General features: G+C 33.3%; 1 protein-coding gene across 1 annotated transcript in view; it reads left to right on the forward strand.

The window, feature by feature from the left end:
- LOC149476509 (uncharacterized) overlaps positions 1-18,479 on the forward strand; it is a 68,280-nt gene extending 49,801 nt beyond the window's left edge. Inside the window, exons 3-5 of the mRNA XM_089711791.1 lie at positions 9,589-9,743; positions 15,804-16,559; positions 16,930-18,479. Coding sequence (XP_089567917.1) covers positions 9,589-9,743; positions 15,804-16,559; positions 16,930-17,208 — 1,190 coding nt within the window. The 3' untranslated portion in view covers positions 17,209-18,479. The remainder of the gene's footprint in view (positions 1-9,588; positions 9,744-15,803; positions 16,560-16,929) is intronic.
- The last annotated feature ends 2,908 nt before the right edge of the window (positions 18,480-21,387 follow it).

Genomic DNA, 21,387 nt, shown 5'->3' on the forward strand with positions numbered 1-21,387 from the left:
TCAGTAATTAACAAGAGGATAAAACTATCTTAACATTATAATTTTGATAAGGCTTTACGTTACTAATCCTTATGTTTTGGAATCTCTATAGAATCGGATAACATAATATGTTTTCCATTTAACTATTTTAATGACAAATAATGTAAAATACATTTATTTATTTATTTATACATGTATTTGATAAAGCTTAAGTATGAGTAATTTAATTGTCTTTACTCTGTGCTGAAATTCAGCTTCATTTATGGACAAAAAATCTCCATAAATAATTTAGTATTTCGCAATAAAACGCGTTTAAAATCCGCATAATATTCTTTACTTTGTGATCTAATGCATTATAGGTATACAAAAAACAACTTTTGACAACATTCTTTTTGTCAAGTCGGCTAAATACAAATTATAAGTCTATAGTGGCATTCTATCAATTTAAATAATTTATTCTGTAAAATAATACGTTAAATTGATTATCACTTGCACACGCGGCACGCACGCGACCTCCATTATCTGTTTGTTCAGCAATTCGCACGTTATGAGTGTACATACAGACAAAAAGTTTACTTTGGGCTGGAGTGGTGAAGTCGAAAAGTAAAATAAATTGTTGTAGGAAAGTAGTAGTAAAATAAAAAATAATAATAATAGTATGAGTTGATGTTATTTTTATTGTTGAAAAAATAGATCTTCTTCTTATATATAAAGATGAATCGCAAAATGTGTTGGTAAGCGCAACTCGAGAACGGCTGAACCGATTTCGATAATTCTTTTTTTATTATATTCCTTGAAGTACGAGGATGGTTCTTATGTAGAGAAAACGTAATTATGTACCACGGGCGAAGCCGGGGCGGACCGCTAGTATTTTAATAAATATATATCAGATAATTAAAAACTAGATTAAACGTTTATTTCTATTACATATATATACAATTAGTATGATATAAGATTACGTAATATTAGATAGTATTATGAATTCTATTTTTATATTATTATAAATTAATTGTTTACCTTCATTTTAACCTCAGGTAGCTTGGAAGAGATTGCTGATAAGCGATAAGGCCTTTTGTACTTTATCTCTAGATACCCTTTTGAATTTATATAGGAATGAAATGTTTTAGTATTATAAATATTTAAATAATTAATACATTCAATTTTTCCGGACTCAAATACAATGAATCTTACCATACTTTAAAGTGACGACAACAGAATGCAGACGCAATAAAACTACAGAGTGTAATTTTAACAGATTTAAAATCTTTCTTATTCTCTCCAAATCATGAAATGTATTCTTTGATTTAAAATTTTCACTCCGTCATTACAAAATTCCACCCTGTATATTCTGAACGGCTAGGCTTTGAGAATAAATAATAGGTATCTATTATTATAATTTTATTTCTACAAGAAAAGCGTAAAATTTCTTCATACGGAAGCGAGATTAAATACAATATTATCTTGAAACGGTGTGAACGTCGCTGATAATGTTATCATTTCCTGTATGAATACATTTGCGAAATTATCTTTACTTTGTACTTATTATTTAAATTACCTATTATTTGTTTTATTTAATTGTATTTATCAGCAATATTCCCGCTTTTATGGGTTACTATAGCTGCGCTCCGCGGTTTTACCCGCAGTGCTCCGCTCCCGTTGGTCTTAGCGTGATGATAATATATAGTCTTCCTCGATAAATGGGCTATCTAACACAGAAATAATTTTTCAAATCGGACCAGTAGTTCCTGAGATTAGCGCGTTCAAACAAAAAAACAAACTCTTCATCTTTATAATATTTAGATAGTAAAGATTTTATCATTTATGTATCAGCAATATTTCCGCATTTATCGAAATCGGTCCACCCGTTCACGCGTGATGCCGCGACCAAGGAAAAAGTGTTTCATTTTTGTATAATATATAGATTTAACATAAATAAGCGCTGTGGTTCGACATTCGATCAACATTTCAAAAATGCAGGTTCTCTTTTCAAACGTAGTTTATTTCTTATTACATTTAAATATGGAATGCACTTATAAAGAAAACATTTGCGCAACCTCCTAACTTATTCACGCGTGACGAAATAAAATCTCGTTACAATCAAAATGTTTTAAGATTAACGTTAATGTGTTAAGGGGAGGCACCCTTATCTTAAGGGCGCATACACCAATAGTTTCGGTAGCTACGATAATCCGTCTGCCCTTCTGTAGAAATTGATAGAAAAAATTAATGGCTCTATGGTCTGGTTGAATATAATCTGTGGCACGGTTGTGCTTTTTACATCTGTGCTAAATTTGATATTGTTTTTCTCTTTTTGATTGAAGAAGCATAGTTTACGGGAAAAAATAGTTTTGTACTTACCATGCCGCGCAGTTTCACGGACGAACCCTCGAGCAAATGCAAGTACTTATTTCTAAAGCAAAAGTATTATCTGGTACGTTAGCTACTTCAATGCAAAGTATCATCAAAATTTGTTTAGTGGATTTTGCTGGAAAGAGAGATACATCCACTCTTTATAATAAGTAGCTATAAAAAACTTTCCTTACAATTCCACGATTGTTCTACCACACATATTACTTACAATTTCATCTATTACGCAACAGCTTTCACAAATAACCGCCCCATAGTTCACACAAACAGCCAATAATTTATTAGATAAATTTCAATTTACCAACAATTCTGTTATCACACCCCTACATTAGTGCTAATAAAATCATTCCATTCAATATCCGACCCTAATTGAATAGCTTAAGGTCGAGAATGTATATTAGCGTACCCTTAAAGTTACCCTTAGGGCTGTGTTGCACACAATTTATGTGTTAACATGATTTATGAGTTGGCAACCCTCGTTTCAGTGGGTGTGAAATATAGCCTGTATTTGCAATGTATATTTATATAACTTCCTTATGTATTAAGAAAGATATATTGAACTATTACTTAGTCTCAAAATTATATTTATACGAATTTTTACAAGTTTAATAATATTTTGAGTATTATACAGGGTGTCCCACTATTGGTATACTAAGCGCGAAGGAACTTGTAGTTTTGCATACACTGATCACGTAAAAAATACTTTAAAAAAAAATTACGTCCAAAATTTTTTGCTAAATTTTTCCTGAAAATCCATATTTTCTTCTCTAGCTTCGCGTAGCCGGCATATACCGCTTCTCTAATAATATGAGCATTTTATCTATGAAAACATAATCTTAAACGATAGCTCACGTGCTGGTGGCAAAGTTGGGCGGCTCGCTTGTTATGGGTGTACACATAGAGTTTTAAGAATTCATCTATTTGAAAAAAAAAATGCGTCTGGAATTTTTTAATTATTTTTTACGTACTCAGCGTATGCAAAACTATAACCTCCTTTGAGCTTAGTATACCAACAGTGGGACACCCTGTATAAGCGAATATCAAAATGCGTTAAGAATATGCTTAAATTTAATATATACTGGACTAGCAAACCGGGTGAACTCCGTTTCGCCACCCGAGACACCTTTTCTTTGCTGTAAACCTCACGGAGCCCGAGACCTCTCCAACGAATACAAAACCGTGGAAATCGATTCGTGCGTTCTGGAGTTATAGCGTCAGGAAGGAAAACCCGACTTATTTTTATATAGTAGACTAGCGGTCCGCCCCGGCTTCGCCCGTGGTACATGTTTACGTTTTCTCTACATAAAAACCATCCTCGTCCTTCAAGGAATATAATAAAAAAAGAATTATCGAAATCGGTTCAGCCGTTCTCGAGTTATGCGCTTACCAACACATTTTGCGATTCATTTTTATATATAAGAGAAGAAGATAACAGCGTAACATTTATTGGACAATTATATAACACCATACTATTCGTAACAACTCTACAAGTAAGTAGGTACAATTATTATTATGAGCAACTCTTTATTTTAAGAAAAATAAGCCATCTTCACTTAAAACGAAACGCTACGAAATTAAAACTATTTATCTGTTAAATATCTCTAACTCGATCTAGATTCAGCAAATTGCATTCTTTCATCTGCAGATCTTATATCTTCTTAAACGAATAACAACCAATTATACACAATATGTTCCCTCATGATATATTTGCGATCAGATTAAGTTCCCAAATGAATAGCGCATGCATCATTAAATTTATCTCCGCCCATCATTATACATCAAAATGCTCCTAATTAGAGCAAACAACTAAAACAAACGTTTGCGCGCCATTACGAGCCCCTGTCAATTTGACAGTTGACGTTCCCGCGATTTTTTTTTAAGAGTTGCCAGTAGTGAAAACTCCTTTCTATAAGGGTGAATTTGACAATGACGCAGCTGTGTTCCCCTCGGATATTTTACACATCATTAAAAAGGATGCGTCGGAGACCCCTGGGGTCAAATAGCGTGAAAAACGGGAAAATAACAAGCGTTGCATACCGGTTGTGGTGTGTTTGTATTGCAGACACGTGCTAATGGCTAATTCAGAGGTTTGGGCCACTTTTGTTACGTGAAGAAATAAATAAATGAAACTGTTTGAAATGCAAGATGATGGTGTACTTCTAACTTATAAACTAAGTAGATAGGATTGCCTATATTATAACAGTAGGTATGTAAAATGTAGTAGGTAACAATAGGTTTCTAGCTACACCAATATTACACACAAAAAAGTCTTCAGAATAAATTTGTTACGGTGCTCATCCAATCAATGAATACAGATTAAAAATCTAAATATATATTACAATATATGTTACATAATATAATCAATACCGTGACATGCGCTAACCATAAGACCACCTCAAGTGCGCTTCACAGAAATGCGTAACCAAAATCGAGCAAGTTCGAGCTTAGATGTTATCATGGCATCTACCGCACCTTTAAAATGATCGGCGTCGTAACAAGATACTACACGAATACACCATTAGGAGTCATAGACAAGCCAGCATAAACAAGCTACTAGCCCTATCGAAAATCAGCCTCAGATAATATCAGAGCCCACGCTAAAAAAGAAAAAAGACCGCCATGTCATGAGGATTAACGCTCAAGCCCCCATTGTTAACGATGACAATTCGAACGCATCTGTCCTGCTCTATCCTTCACGGAACGCTCGCGGCGGAACGGGACAGATGTCTGTCTATTTATTTTCACTTTTCTATGGATAGGTAATGTGACAGTTTTCGTATGAAATGTTTGTTTGGATTTCAATGGGGACGGTTTCGGACTAGTTTCGAATGAACGTTGTATTATTTTATTTTAATCCGTAAGCGAGAGCGCGATTGAAAAGTCTAATAACAATTTTTCGCCCCAGCTGAGTTTGGTTTGACGGTCGAATTAAAATTTTGACGTTCGCGTCACCGATCTTTTGTTCGGTTGAAATTAATTTGATATTATTAAATAGCCGTTACATGATACTGAAAAAACGTTCAAAATATATAATAGAAAATGATAAAAAAAATTCTTGAAAATAGTCCTTTTAAATTTACTTCTATCAGATAGTACCTAGTTTTCTTCGTTATCTATCTAAACAATTAATCAAGATTTGAGTTTAATTTCTGTTCACATTTTTGAACAATGTTAAGCGTTGAGTAATGAGTTCTACATGAAACTGTTTAGTTTAACTTCCTTTGTCAAACAAACAAAAAAATTCATATGAATTCGATGTATGAATTTGACATTTTTCATTGAATATTTACGTTCTAAAATTAGCACTTAACACTCGAAAATAGAAACATTTCATTTATGGTACGGATTTGTTGTCTATGTCTAACATAAAGAGACTAAGCAATTAATCATGTAATTTTCTCTAACAACTCATTTAATCAAGTCTTACAAATGTTTAACGTAATATAAACTTGACAAATGGCGGGCTAGTATTTTTCTATAGGGATTACATATCTGTGGCACGCTTTTATACTCTGTGTTTGTTTTTCAACATGATTTACGCGGGAATTCTTGACATTTTAAATTTAAACAATGGCATTCTACACGGTGATTATTGTTTTAATTGATTGTTTTTTAAGTTGTTCAATTAATAATGTAGGTAGACTTCATGGTTGGTTGGACTGGATTTTATACGCGCATCGTAGTTCGAAGTAACTTTTCATGAGAAAAAATGTACCTACTCTGATAAATTAGCTATAAGTTAATGATATTTATTACAGACAAAGATATCTATACTAATATTATAAAGAGGAAAGGTTTGTATGTATGTATGTATGTATGGTTTTCACGCATAAACTACTGGACCGATTTTGATGAAATTTGGCACAAATAATCTTTAGACCCTGAGAAAGAACATAGGCTACCTTTTATTGCGAAATATGTACCACGGGCGAAGCCGGGGCGGACCGCTAGTAATATGTATATTTCTATTTACTTTCGGACGTATAAAACATCGGAAACAGCGTAAGTTTTTAGATTACTTGTTAATTATTAGAAGCTGCAGTCACATAGTTTTTAGAATTATGTGACTGCTTCTTATTCAAAATCCATCCCCGTGTTTTGTCCAATTTTCGTTTTCACAAGGCTTATAAGTTTCTATTTATATTAGAGAGAAATAATTTAAGAATTAGGATCTAAATACATATATATAGGTATAGGTATAAGTAATATTATAAGTGGTACATAGCGTAGGTATACAGGGTGTAATCGTTAAGTGTGCACAGGCGATTTATCCGTAAGTATTACAGATAACAAAAAACTTTAAACTGATATCGAAAGTACTTAACCTAATGAGTAAAATGGCCGTAATAAATTTTTAAAAATAAATCGAGAAATATCAAAAAAATTATCTTTAAACCCTCCCATACATTAAGTATGAAATATGAATATCCCATATACATTTAATATGAAAGATTTTAGCTTTCTTTTTCTTTTTTTGGTTTTCTGCTTTAATTACTTCGCAAATTTGAAGTGACATTTTCCACGTTTTTCCGGAAATTTTCACGCATTTTCCGGGAATTTTCCGGACATTTTCCGGACATTTCCCAGGGATTTTCCAGGGCTTTTCCAGGCATTTCCACGCATTTTCCGGACATTTTCACGCATTTTCCGGGTATTTTCCAGATATTTTCCAGGCATTTTCCGGACATTTCCCTGACGTAGCCTGTAAATGTCTGGAAAATGTCCGGAAAATCCCCGGGAAATGCTAGGAAATTCCCCGGAAAATGCCTGGGAAATTCCCGGAAAATGCCTGGGAAATGTATGGAAAATATCCGGAAAATGCGTGGAAATTTCCGGAAAATCCCTGGAAAATGTCCGGAAAATGTCCGGGGGGAGCGTGGAAAATGCCTGGAAAATCGCCGGACAATGCCTGGGAAATTCCCGGAAAATAACCGGAAAATGTCTGGAAAAATCCGGAAAATCCCAGGGAAATGCTCGGAAAATCCCCGGAAAATTCCTGGGAAATTCCCGGAAAATGCCTGGAAAAATCCCGGAACATTCCCGGAAAATAACCGGAAAATGCCAGGGAAATGTCTGGAAATATCCGGAAAATGCGTGGAAATGTCCGGAAAAGGCGGGAAAATGCCTGGAAAATCCCTGGAATATGCCTGGGTAATGCCTGGAAAATATCTGGAAATTATCCGGAAAATGCGTGAAAATTTCCGAAAAAAGCGTGCGAAAATGCCCGGAAAATGCTCGGAAAATCCCCGGAAAATATCCGGAAAATGCGTGAAAATGTCCGGAAAGAGCGTGGAAAATGCCACTTCAAATTTGCGAAGTAATTAAAGCAGAAAACCAAAAAAGAAAAAGAAAGCTAAAATCTTTCATATTAAATGTACTTATATGGGATATTCATATTTCATACTTAATGTATGGGAGGGTTTAAAGATATTTTTTTTGATGTTTCTCGATTTATTTTTAAAAATTTATTACGGTCATTTTACTCATTAGGTTAAGTACTTTCGATATCAGTTTAAAGTTTTTTGTTATCTGTAATACTTACGGAAAAATCGCCTGTGCACACTTAACGATTACACCCTGTATATTCCACTAGCCGCTCCGCGCGGTTTCACCCCCGTGGCTCCTCTCCTGTTGGTCGTAGCGTGATGGTATATAGCCTATAGCCTTCCTCGATAAATGAGCTATCTAACACCGAAAGAATTTTTCAAGTCGGACCAGTAGTTCCCGAGATTAGCGCGTTCAAACAAATAAACGAACAAACAAACAAACTCTTCAGCTTTATAATATTAGTATAGATAAAAGAAAGGAAAGATAAAGAAAGATATGGAAACACTGTAACAGTAAAACAAAATGACACAAAATACATTTTAAACCCTTTCCACAAACTTGGCAATTACATTTTCCAATATAAAGATTAATGACAAATTTTATGACGCATTAAATTTTATTAATGGCCCTCGTTAATTAATTTGACATATTATAAATACTTAATAAAAGCAACGGAACTGTTAAATTACTCAGTATGAAATATTATCTTAAATTAAGGTTTTTTACTTTTGATTTAGATAAATGAACTGTGTAGGCGTAAACATTAAGTTCGGAATAAACAGTATGTTCCATTCCAGATAATATTTTAATATATTTGTTTACATTTATTATTATTCAGTTATAAATATATTTTAACCTAGCTTTACAATTTTTTTAATTCTTTTAATTAATGTTCATTAGACTAGTCACTAGAAGGTCTAATTAAATAAAGCTTATTTTAAACTTTTTCCTTTACCCTTTTTTAAACAAGTTAGGCACCTATGTAGTGGGAATTAAAAAAACAAGTCGCTCGGAAAAACATTTTCACATAAAAAAAAGACGGGTTGCACTCTGGGAGTGCCGGCAGAAGTGAAAACTTGATTATTAACGTTCAGCATGTTTGATATTTTGGAATGGTATCCGTCTTACGCATGGAATATAAGGGCTAAAAAAAAATCCGTGTTACGCTTTTTCGATCAGGCCACGTGTCCTGACGCGAGTTAAAGATTTTATACCCAACGCCGCTAAAGAAGTTTTCACTTCAAAAATGTAATCCAATTCAGTGCAGCCATTCCATAGCTATAATGCGCGTACATATATATATATAAATATTTTAAAGATTATTTTTTATTTAATTACAGTACCTACAATAATGTTTTAAATCACTTGCAATAAAGTTCCCACATAACCTGTTTATTACATGTTTTCACACGTCGCGAACTGATGCGAACAAAATATTAATTATCTTGTCAAAGCTGTCTGTAGTAGGTTTTAGATTATTTATTAGCAAATTATTTATGATTATATGAGGAGTTGATTACTTGATTGGGTTTTGTTTTAGTTATCATTTTTAATCTCCATGTTTTCTTTTTACTATAGTAATAGGTACTGCTTAAAAAATATAATTGATAGGTAAACAATCTATATTAATATGATACTACTTTGCTTTTAAAAAAAAGTTATATTTTTGCATTTTAAATCAATTAAACGACAGAAGTTCAAAAACTACGACTCACTTTTTTATTAATTAGAGTTATAGTCATAATAAGTCTTAACTATAATCTTATTTTTATGTTTCTTAACACCTATCTTTTCGCTTATAATCCACCAAATACCAACAACCGTATCTCAAATACAACCACTGTTATTACATAATTATCAAACATACATATCAATATAATTATACCAATAAGTCTAAAATACCCCATTTTACAGGCGTGAACCCCAGAAAGCAAAGGCGAGAGCGTACAACATTCACACGGGCACAACTAGACGTGCTCGAAGCACTCTTCGGGAAGACGAGATATCCTGACATCTTCATGAGGGAGGAGGTCGCTTTGAAGATTAACCTGCCGGAGTCGAGGGTTCAGGTATGTTAAATTATTTGGTAGTTATATGCTATCATACCTATCTATATAGGTATCTCTATGGTAAAAAGTATCATATTAAGAAATAATCTTAATTTAGTTAAAAAAAAACACGCTTTCATGATAGAATGAACTAAGAGTAAAAATATTTTATAAGTAAACAATAAGGTAAGCTCATGAGTCATGACTACATCGTCTAAAGTTTTATCATATTATGCTATACTCTTAAATTAGTTAAAAAACTAAAAAAAACACACTTTAATTATGGATTAACTTAGAGAATATTATTAAATATATTTTTTTATTAATCAGAACAATAAGTAAACAATAGGTAAGTTCATGAAATTATTGTATTGCCACCGATCCTTGATAAGTGTACAAAGTTAAAAGTAAATCTGTCCATTTAATTAAGTCGGTCAAATAGTATAAAAGAACATACATACAAACATACAGATGATTATATTGTATGCTTAAATTTAGATGACGCAATTATCTATACTAGGTAATATTATAAAGCTGAAGAGTTTGTTTGTTTGTTTGAACGCGCTTATCTCAGGAACTACTGGTCCGATTAGAAAAATTCTTTCGGTGTTAGATAGTCCATTTATCGAGAAAGTAGACCAACAGGAGCAGAGCTACACGGGTGAAACCGCGGGGCACAGCTAGTGTACACTTGTCTTGTTATGTTTTTAAAATGATGCATCCATAATAATACATAATTATTTTAATGAATATTGTAAAATGTAAATGTCTCGAGATATCTAAATATATTATCAAATTATTTAATAACGCCATTTAATTAATTCAAAATTAACATAATCTGTAAATATGAAAGTGATATAAAATTTATTTCAATTAATTTGATTATTATAATCCGTAAATAAATATGTTTCAATTATTTTAATGTGATTATGTGAAATTAGGATTTATTGATGCAAAATTAATTATGTTTTAAGATACGGTAGTTACTAGTATGTAATCAGTTATTTATTTATAAATTTTAGAAATATGACCGTACTCCAATGACATAAAAGTCGATTTTTCTTTTAGAAATGGTTTTTTCTTCTTTCTTCCAAAGAAAACGCAACTTACCAATCAAAATACAAACACAATATGTGACTTTGTTACAGTATTTGTTCAATTGTAGCACATTCTTTTGAGTACATTTCAGTTTTCAAGTCTTTAGCCATAGTGCTAAATGGAAATAGCTAAAAATCAAATGGTCCGGGAGCCAGCAGCAGATTTTATGACCAAGTTCCTCTCAAGCGGTAATTAGTAAAATGCATCAAAGTATAGTATTATGAAGCCTCGTGAACGTCAGCTGGAGCTCGGTTGGGGGGAAGAGCGGTTGTAGCCTCCCGTATCAGCTGACGGTTTTTCCACCAAGATACCGCCAGCTGACATATATATTTATCCACAGTTACATATAAGCTATCATCAGGTAAATTTTTGTTTGAGAGGAAATAACGGAAAATAAATTTTTCTTTAAATTTAACTTTCATGTTCGAGACACCAGCTGACGTATAATACACCATGTTGTAACCAGCTGACTATTTTTTTTCGTTGAGATATTGGGTTAGCTACAATTTGACAAATTTTTAGCTGAGAGGAAATGAATGAATGAATGTATTTTTTTTCCTATGTGCGTGGGAGGCTACAACCGCTCACCCCCCCAACCGAGCGCCAGCTGACGTTCACGAGGCTTTATAATACTATACTCTCATGCGTCTGACGAATTATCTCTTGAGAGGAAATAGTTAACCAAATTTGCACCTGGCTCCCTAACTAAAAGTTAATTCCCACATTTTCTTTTATTCCATTTACGAACATGACTCTCGCATTAACGAACCAATCGAATTACGTTCCAAATTTGAAATTTGAAAATCGAATCCGCACTCCATTGTTCGACAGAACGTTAAACATGATGAGATCGTTCATTTCGCTTCGAGACTTCAAAGAGAGCGGACGTAATGTAATGGAGCGCTCTGTTTATTTGATTTAAACGCCTTTTATTTGATAATTGTATTAGGGTTGAACGCAACTTACAGGTAGTGTTATGATTTATCATACTATTATGTAGTACTAGCTGTGCCCTGCGGTTTTACCCGCATTGCCCCACTCCTGTTGGTCTTAGCACGACTTACATATAGCGTATAGCCTTCCTCGATAAACGGGGTATCTATTATCATCTAACACCGAAAGATTTTTTCAAATCGGACTAGTAGTTCCTGAGATTAACGCGTTCAAACAAATAAACAAACTCTTCAGCTTTATAATATTATAGTATAGATAACATATTTATCCAGTCTTCGCAATAGAACCTCAGTTATAGTCAACTATAATCTCCCTCATGACTATTTACAATACTTCATCTTTGAACTAATTTCCTTGATATTATCTAGTTAGGGTTAGTATAATTGGATTATTTTGATCTTTGCAAGAGATACGGTTAATGAGGATGTAACCTTTGTATTCTAATTTATATATTCATTATTTTTAATTGATATTTTTAATGTCTTATAGGAGTTATGGTTATAAAGTTGTAAAATTAGTATTACAAAGGTATTATATTTTTTTCTATGCACTCTTAAATATTTTTAAATAAATATTTCCAATATCAAAATCTACAATGTAATAAGTTCAAAAACTAATCCGTATTATCCCTAATAATCCTTCATAGTACCGCCACAGTATTACAATGTTATTTCCTACAGTAAGGAATCGCCTTTGATGTCGCGCGATGCCGCCGCCAGCGTAGGTACTTACGCTGCCACACGAAAATACGCTAGGGTTGCAACAAATGGGAAATAAAACAATTGTGATTATTAATACTATGATGAAATCATTTATTCATATGTACATTCAAAATAATTGCAATTATTAAATCTGATGTAATTATTTGTTCATAAATATATAATTACAGATATTGCATTGCTAAATATTATTTACGTGGACACTTTATTTTTGGATGTTCTTAATTGTATATTATACCATTTAACTAAGTAATGCATTCGCATTGGGATGTACAATCTGATTATAAAATAATGAGGACAACATATACATAGCTTTGATTTTGATTCAACAGATACAATTAATACAATCTTTCTGAAATATTGTTTCCTTCTGGGATTTCAATGTAGATTTACATTCGTAAACGGAACAGTTTTTGCGCGCCATAATAGAATATGTAAGTACCTATGTATAATAAAATTATTACACAAAAAATACGACTGCGTCGTCCTTTCGCGATTGTTAATGCAAACTCAGCGTGATTGCATTAAGCGGCCCGCGTCGCCCGACCCCCCGCCAGTTCCCCTCCGTTTCTCTGCACAAGTACATTCGTCGCCATACTGTAGGAAATATGGTAATACTGTGGTACCGCTACAACCTATCGATACGAATACAAAATGGTGCGCATTCGGTGTCACAACTAAATATGATGTAGGTAATAATTCTAGTAATTACAAACATATTTTAAATAGATAATATACTAGCTGCGCTCCGCGGTTTCACCCGCATGGTTCCGCTTCTGTTGGTCTTAGCGTGATGATAATAGCCTTCCTCGATAAATGAGCTACCCAACACCGAAATAATTTTTCAAATTGGACCAGTAGTTCATGAGATTAGCGCGTTCAAACAAACAAACAAACTCTTCAGCTTTTTAATATTAGTATACATTCTATGCTAGCGGGAGATCGCATCTTTGTACGCATTCAATTACCTGTAACCCTGTAACTGTTACAAAATAAAAATATATCAAAACACCAGCTATCTGGTAGATTTTTAATAAATTATATGATAATACGATTGAAACGTTTTGGATGTCAACCAAAGGAAAACAACGGACGGACAAACTATTATTATATATTTAATTGTTGTTTCCTTTCACATTAAAGTGGTACATATTATAAAATTTATTTTTTATTTTTTTCCATACTATTAATATTATAAATGCGAAAGTAACTCTGTCAGTCTGTCTGTTACTCAATCACGCCTAAACTACTGAACCAATTTCCCTGAAATTTGGTATGGAGATATTTTGATACCCGAGAAAGGACATAGGCTACTTTTTATTACGAAATATATACCACGGGCGAAGCCGGGGCGGATCGCTAGTTATAATTTATATTTTTTACAAACCTCCGCTTTCTATTTACATAGCTGATTTCAAAAATCATTCCTATACCATTAACCATGGTCTATTCATATAAAATATAAATGAAACAGTTGCAAAATGCAAGCCCAGCACGTTATCACGTGACTGTATACGAAGTAGTCGGATTAACTCCCCCCAGTAATGAATGAGTTAAGTTTTATGAAAAAGAGCAAAGAATGAATGGCCTTTGTTATAGTAACAGATGCAAGCGGCCATTTTGTTGATAATTATAATATGTATGGGTGTATGTGAATTCAATATTGGTTGGAAAGAATTGTTGCAAATTATGGTCTATGGAGTATCGTGATTGATTTTTTTGTTTAAATGGCTGCCTGTTTTTCATATTATTTACAAATAATTAATAAAGGATATAATATCATACTTTGTTTTGCTGCTACTTACATAAAACAGATAGACAGACAGACGGACAACAAAGATATCCTATAAGGGTAATATTTCAGTGTCTTTTCCTTTTGACGTTCGGAATCTTAAGGCGCTTATATACACACGGTTTTTCGCCGTGAAAATCTGCGGATAATTTGCTGTACCTACAGGCACGGTCGTCATGTGTTGTATGGATCACTATGGAAGCTTGTAGACGTGCCATACGTACGAATTAACCGTATAAGAGGCCTAAAAATACTTATTTTATAACCATGACTAGCTTTCCGCCCGCGGCTTCGCCCGCTTTGTCTAAAACATAATAAATTATATACTAAAACCTTCCTCTTGAATCACTCTATCCATTAAAAAAACCGCATCAAAATCCGTTGCGTAGTTTTAAAGATTTCATACATAGGGACATAGGGGCAGAGAAAGCGACTTTGTTTTATACTATGTAGTGATAATGCAATAAACTGCTGAACTAAAACAAGTATCAGTCTATATTGTATCTATGTTCGAAAATAAAATGATATCAGTCTGCAAGATATCAATCACTTTCATCAATCATTAGTTTTACTGTAGATAATTGATATGATGAAATGTTTGATATATTACAGCGATAGTGAATTGCTCAAACGATAAATAGGTACAAAATAATAAAAATAATACTCAAAAGATGAATATTATAATCATAGAGCGTATAAGCATGGGAACGTATTCTAAATAAAAATAAAAAAAGCGATTTTTTTCATACCTATGTAATTCTTTAAGTAAGCCAATAAGAATTACTAATACAACTGTACAAGGAATTAGAATTATAAGCTGAAAATATATTTAACGATACCAAAAAGACGATTTAATATTTAAACAATTTAAATTACCTGCACGACATAATTCTCTATACATAATATATCTTATGAATTAAATTCCATATTTTCTTATTTATACGCATTTTCTAATAAAATATAACGAACAGATGGCTCACACGTAATAGGGAGTAATTGCAATGTGTATACAATACCCCTGTTTATTTTGCGGCTTATTTGTGAATTATATCGCCTACCACTAACCAATTTATATTAGGATTGTTAGATGAATCTACATGTTTATTATTCTTATTTCTTATTGAATAATATGAAGTTAATAAATTAGTTACAAAAATGTCTCTTTAAATAAAAACTTGCTTCTGAACAAAATATCAAGAAATTCACATCTTTAGACAGGGTTATATAATTTTAGCGCGGGTTGTCGTATTTCACATACCTAGACAATTACTATTAAAGTGACAGATCCCTGGTTTAAAGTTAGACTGTGTTTAAATTGTTTAGTGGTAATACCATTATAAATCTGGTGTTATGTCATTGACAAATTATAGATTTAGAAAGACAACAATAATGTGTTGTAGTTCATTTATAAACAGTCTGTATTTTTCGGTATATACATAAATTATAAAAATAACTTCCTTAATATATAGAAAATAAAAACCTCTGTATGTTTGTAGTAAAACAATATTTTATTTACAGGTCTGGTTCAAAAACCGCCGCGCGAAATGTCGGCAACAACTCCAACAGCAAACCAACACGCAGATATCCAGCAAATCTTCCTCCGGATCCAAAACAATATCGTCCACAAATACGATAAAAAGCAATTCCTCCTCAAAGATATCCACATCGAAATCCTTAACTAGTTCGAGTTCCACGACACAAAACACGTCGAGTATCACGACGTCATCACCGAACCTACCAATAACCCCCACAACTTCAGTCAGCCCACCAATCAATGTAATCTGTAAGAAGGAAAGCGCTCCATCCAACTACGACTCATCTCCTCTAAACAAGAATTTATCACTCCATCATTACAATTCGAACGACTTAAGAATCAGCGGGAAGGATTCCTCCCCCTCAGATACGTTATCCAACGTCCACTCGTATGGTGTTACTCCGAAACAGGAGTTATATTCGAGCCCAAAAAGACTGGATTATTCGAGTAAAGTCGATTATTCGGAGAAGTCGTTCGGCAGTAACCTAGTTAAGGACCAGTATAGCTCCCGTTTGACTGGCAACCTGACTCCGTTAGGATCTAATTCCTCGATAATGACTACGCCCTCGCCCCCCATAACTCCGCAGAGCCTGAACGGACCGGGGAATGTGTATCACCCGGACAGCTACAATAGCTTCCATTGGCCCGGCAGCTCGGATTATATACGAAGTTATTCGAGCTCGCACCACCATCAGGGCTACGGGCAGAGCGCGTACAATTCGCCGTATTATCCTAGTCAGGTAAGATATTGATGTTAACTTCCTATTTGATAGTAACATTCTCGTGAATTGCTGTAAATCTTTATTGAAGTCTCATAAAATTTCACTTTAGAATACTTCGTTAGTTAACTAATAACATAATTTATCAGTAGCTTAACCCTAATCTTTCTTTGTAGAATTGCTTACAGCGTCAAAAGTTAGTCAAATAAGTTCTTTAACAACACAATCCAATATAAATATTTCGATATCTTTATTAAATAACGTATTCCTACATCTCTATCCATCCAATGTTGTTAATACACAATTGTCCCAAAAACAAACAGACAGCCTTATCCTAAATAAACATACACCAAGAGAAATAGCCACACAAACTAACAAACACCTTTTCCAGATGGAGTACTTCAACGGCTCAGTGAACCAGTCCCACGGCAGCCACGGCCACAACCTCGCGAACGGCAACCAGCTCTACAACCAGGTATCGTTCGGAAACCCGTCCCCACCTGCCGCGTGGCCCTCACACAATATCCTTTCCTCTGGCCCCGAGTCCCCAGAAAACCAATCCCAAAACTCCCCACACCTCAGCATGCTACAAGCCTCCCAAATCACCAATTTCTCCAACTCGGGTAATAGCTACTTCGCCCCGGAAAAATACGGCATTAATATGGTGTAGTATCTCTAGTCTTTTTCTAGGTTATTGTAAATATAGGCGGCAGTGTGTCCCAGCGGCGCTCGGTTCGATTTCGACTCGTTTTTGTTTCGATCTTTTCTACTTTCAAATGTTCGACACATTTCTTCGATCGTGCCGTCGACTTTGGCGGAAATGTTTCATTCATTTTGAAAGTGGGCGAAATCGGTTGTACATTTATACATATCGCACCTTGACTTGCGACGAAACGAGCGTCGTTGCTATACACTGTCTATAGTTAATTGCAAAGGAGATTCTGTCTATACTTTGTAAATTTTCATTTTGGACAAAAGCGCTTACCGTGTTTTCTTGCCACACAACTTAGTACAAAATCATATCCCAGTAATTTAAAAACACAGTAACTTATCTTTATTATCACCAATAAATCACAAACACGGTTTTCGCATTTGTCCAATTTAATATTTACGAATCGTTCTAAGACTTTTATTTAAAGCGGCTTTAAATTCAACGAATTATTTAACTGAGGCCTAATTACGGCTGGCGAGCCATAAAATTCCAAACATTATGTTTTGCAATGTACATTCCCAAGTCATATCATTTACTTTTAAATTAGGCTATGTCTAGTGACTATCGCACTTGCGTTAAAACTATTGTAAATAGAGAATAAGAATTTTTATTTTTAAATGAATTTGTAAATGTGCGTGCTACGATTGTATATGTGACTTAGTATAAAGTTATGTGTTATTCCTAAACTGTCGGCAAATCGCTGTGATTCACTTTCGTTAATGTACAGTCGATGTAAATTAATTTATAATAGTTTAATTTACTTACGAAATAAATGAAATAATCGTGTTTCATTTGAACTTAAAGTCAACTTTGGGAACGGTCAGTGAAATCGTGCATTTCATTTAAATGTAAAGTAAATGAAACGAACAATACAATTATTGAGAGATTACTAGGTTATGTATTTATGCCTTGGAATGTATTGATTTCGATTAATAAATATAATTTGAATTTAAATCAACGTTTGAATCCAAATGTCGTGTTCATTTAGCGAAATTAGTACATTTATTTATTACATTATAAATACATTTGCATAGATTTGTTTTTAATTTAATTTTCGGAAATGTAGAATGAAGTAATAAATTTGTAACTTATAGTACATTTTATGCTTGGACATAGATAAGTTAGGGTTAAGTACATTCATTGTACTAAGTTCGATAAAGAGTCAGTGTATTTTTTTTAAGTTAAGTTGTATTAATTATTGATAGCTATTGAAATATTGAATCCGAATATATGCATATAAAATACAATATTGTGTTTGATTTATTCCCTGTGTTTCATGTTTCTACATTTTTATGAATACATTCATTAATTCAGCCTTTTGAATTGAATGCATGTAATAACATATTTACATGCATTCAATTTTATACAATATCATATTTAATGTGAAATTATTATCTACAAGATAAAAGCAATTTTTATTCCTTTTCCGATTTCCTGGATAAAGTTTTATATAATGGAATCGTTTTAAATAACCATATGGCATGGATGAACATAAGCAGCTAAAATATGTTTTATATCACAAGAACTTGTATTCTCTGTTTGATAAAAAATAAACTACATATTTAGCTTTTAAAGTACCGAACCGATTTTGTGAAATTTGTAAAGACGTTACCAGAGTAATATGTATTTATAAACATAAGTATCATCATTTTGCTACACTTACATTCGCTTATATTTTAATTTCGAAATTCCCAAAAGAAATTCCCACAGGGTTCCCGTGAACACAGAATCTTGGAATTTGGAATGCAGCAACGTCAAAGGTAAAGGAAAGTTTGTGAAAAGCCATAATCTACTATATATAAAAATAAGTTGGGTTTTCCTTCCTGACGCTATAACTCCAGAACGCACGAACCGATTTTCACGGTTTTGCATTCGTTGGTCTCGGGCTCCGTGAGGTTTATAGCAAAGAAAAAGTGTCTCTGCAGGTGGCGAAACGGAGTTCGCCCGGTTTGCTAGTTTCAAGTAAAAATTACCTAAAATCAAGTTTATTCGGAAATCGGAACCCTCGGTGCGCGAGTCCGACTCGCACTTGGCCGGTTGTTTTTTCTTATTAATATCATTGTTAGCAACCTCAATCATTTACGAAAGAAAAATGTTTATTTTGCCAGAAATATTTCAGTCCATTCTTGAACCATGAACGTATTTGAAAAATAACCCCCTAAGAAGCTAATCAAAAAAATTACATAATCAATAATATCTACATAATATATAAAAATATTTACCTATAAACAAGATAGTAATTATTTCCAATTAATTATCTGTTAGGTGAATCATTTAATAAAATTACGATGAATTAATATTATCTACACAGATAAGTAGACAATTCTTAGAAATATCAAATTATTGTCTTTTTACATTGAGGTATTATTATAGAGAGGACATCACGAACAAAATCTGTGCGACAAGCGCGGCGGCGTGGCGCAGGGGGGGAGTGAGCCATACACTTTGTAGATATTCTGCCTCTTATTACTTAACACCAAATAAATATTGTTTATCTCATTAAAAAGTCATATGAATAAACTTATCAATTAAAACCAATCAATGTAACAAAAAAATAAAAAAATGTATGCGTGTACCAGAGTACCTACACACGTAAGAAGTGAAACTTCTTTATGACCTTAAAAATGTCACGAGTATGGCGTAACGAAAAAATGTCACGCGTACGGCGTAACGCAAAAATGTCACGCGTACAGCGTAACGCAAAAATGTTACACAAAATTTTTATCCAACCCCGATAAAGAAGTTTCACTTGAAAAAAATAGTTTGAGACGATTGACTCTAACTATTGTTACAAATAAGGTAGTAGCGATGGCCTCTCTAGTACGTAGTACATAGTAACTCAATGTCTTTTTATTTATTTTTGAAGGTTGATGCGCCTATTAATTAAAAGGCTTAAAAAGATATTTATTAATTTTAGTGATATAATAGATAATAAATTAATTCTATTCTATCTGTTAGATAAATCAATGAACGAATTAAGATAGGTGTAAATTCTAAGAAATGACACCAACTTGTTATCTTACAAAAATATTTGAAAAATGGATATGAAATTATGAACCTACTAGCTTTTCGCCCGCGTTTTAAAAGAAAAACCTATCCTATGTGTTAATCCAAGCTACCCTCTACATGTGTGCTAAATTTCATAGTAATCGGTTCAGTAGTATTTGCGTGAAAGAGTAACAAACATACATACCTACACACACATCCATCCTCACAAGCTTTTGCGTTTATAATATTAGTAACTAGGAACTAGGAAAGATAGGATAGGATGTATCAAGGAGAGCTGTTTTTAGAACATATAGATAATGTATTTGAAGCTTCTCAACAATTACAGAAAAATACATTATTAACAATAAATGGGGGGGCAAGTATCTCGCCTCGCGGCGGTGTGAAAAAAAACTCCGGCTGAGTGGCCAGACGGCCGGAGTCTAGGGCGACTGAGTGAGGAACCTTCGGACTATCCGAGCGTTATCCAGAAGGACTGCCCGCTGTATCCCCACTGTCATGGGCTTTACCGGTAAATCCAACCTCCTTAAATATTGTTTTAAGGAGGCAGGAACCAGCCCATTGGTGGACACAACTAAATAAATATTATTATTCCACAATAAATATTATTATGGAAACAAAAAACCCGACTGCTAATTTATGTAACCTATGCCACTATCACAACTCTGATGATTACAACGACACTTCATAAGTCAAAATCCGTCCAACAGTTTTCGCTGTAGGGCGAAGAAATAAAGAAACACACATATACTCGAAAAACTTTACCATCTTTCTATCGAAGTCGGGTTTAGGAAATGGAAAACATTGCAATATTAAATAAATTGATAAATTATAAATTGCTAGGAACTAATATTATAAAAAAGATTACTCTATTTATTACATTATTTGTTATGATTTAAATAAAAAAACTGCTAGACTGATTTTAGAAATTAACTTACCAATGGAAAGTCTATCTTTATCGAATAGGGACCTAGTATCTACCTAGCAGGCGAAATAATATATTTTTAAATGCTATCACAATAGACATCAGATAAAATTACGTTTGTAGAATGTAGATACTACGTACAACTTACCATGTACTACCATGATATTTTCTACAAATGGTTGATTAGAGTTTAAATATCAAAAATC

This window comes from Colias philodice, chromosome 27, assembly GCF_061535455.1.
Source record: "Colias philodice isolate Cphi_HAF_F1 chromosome 27, ilColPhil1 Martin Lab GWU primary, whole genome shotgun sequence".
NCBI lineage: Eukaryota > Metazoa > Arthropoda > Insecta > Lepidoptera > Pieridae > Colias > Colias philodice.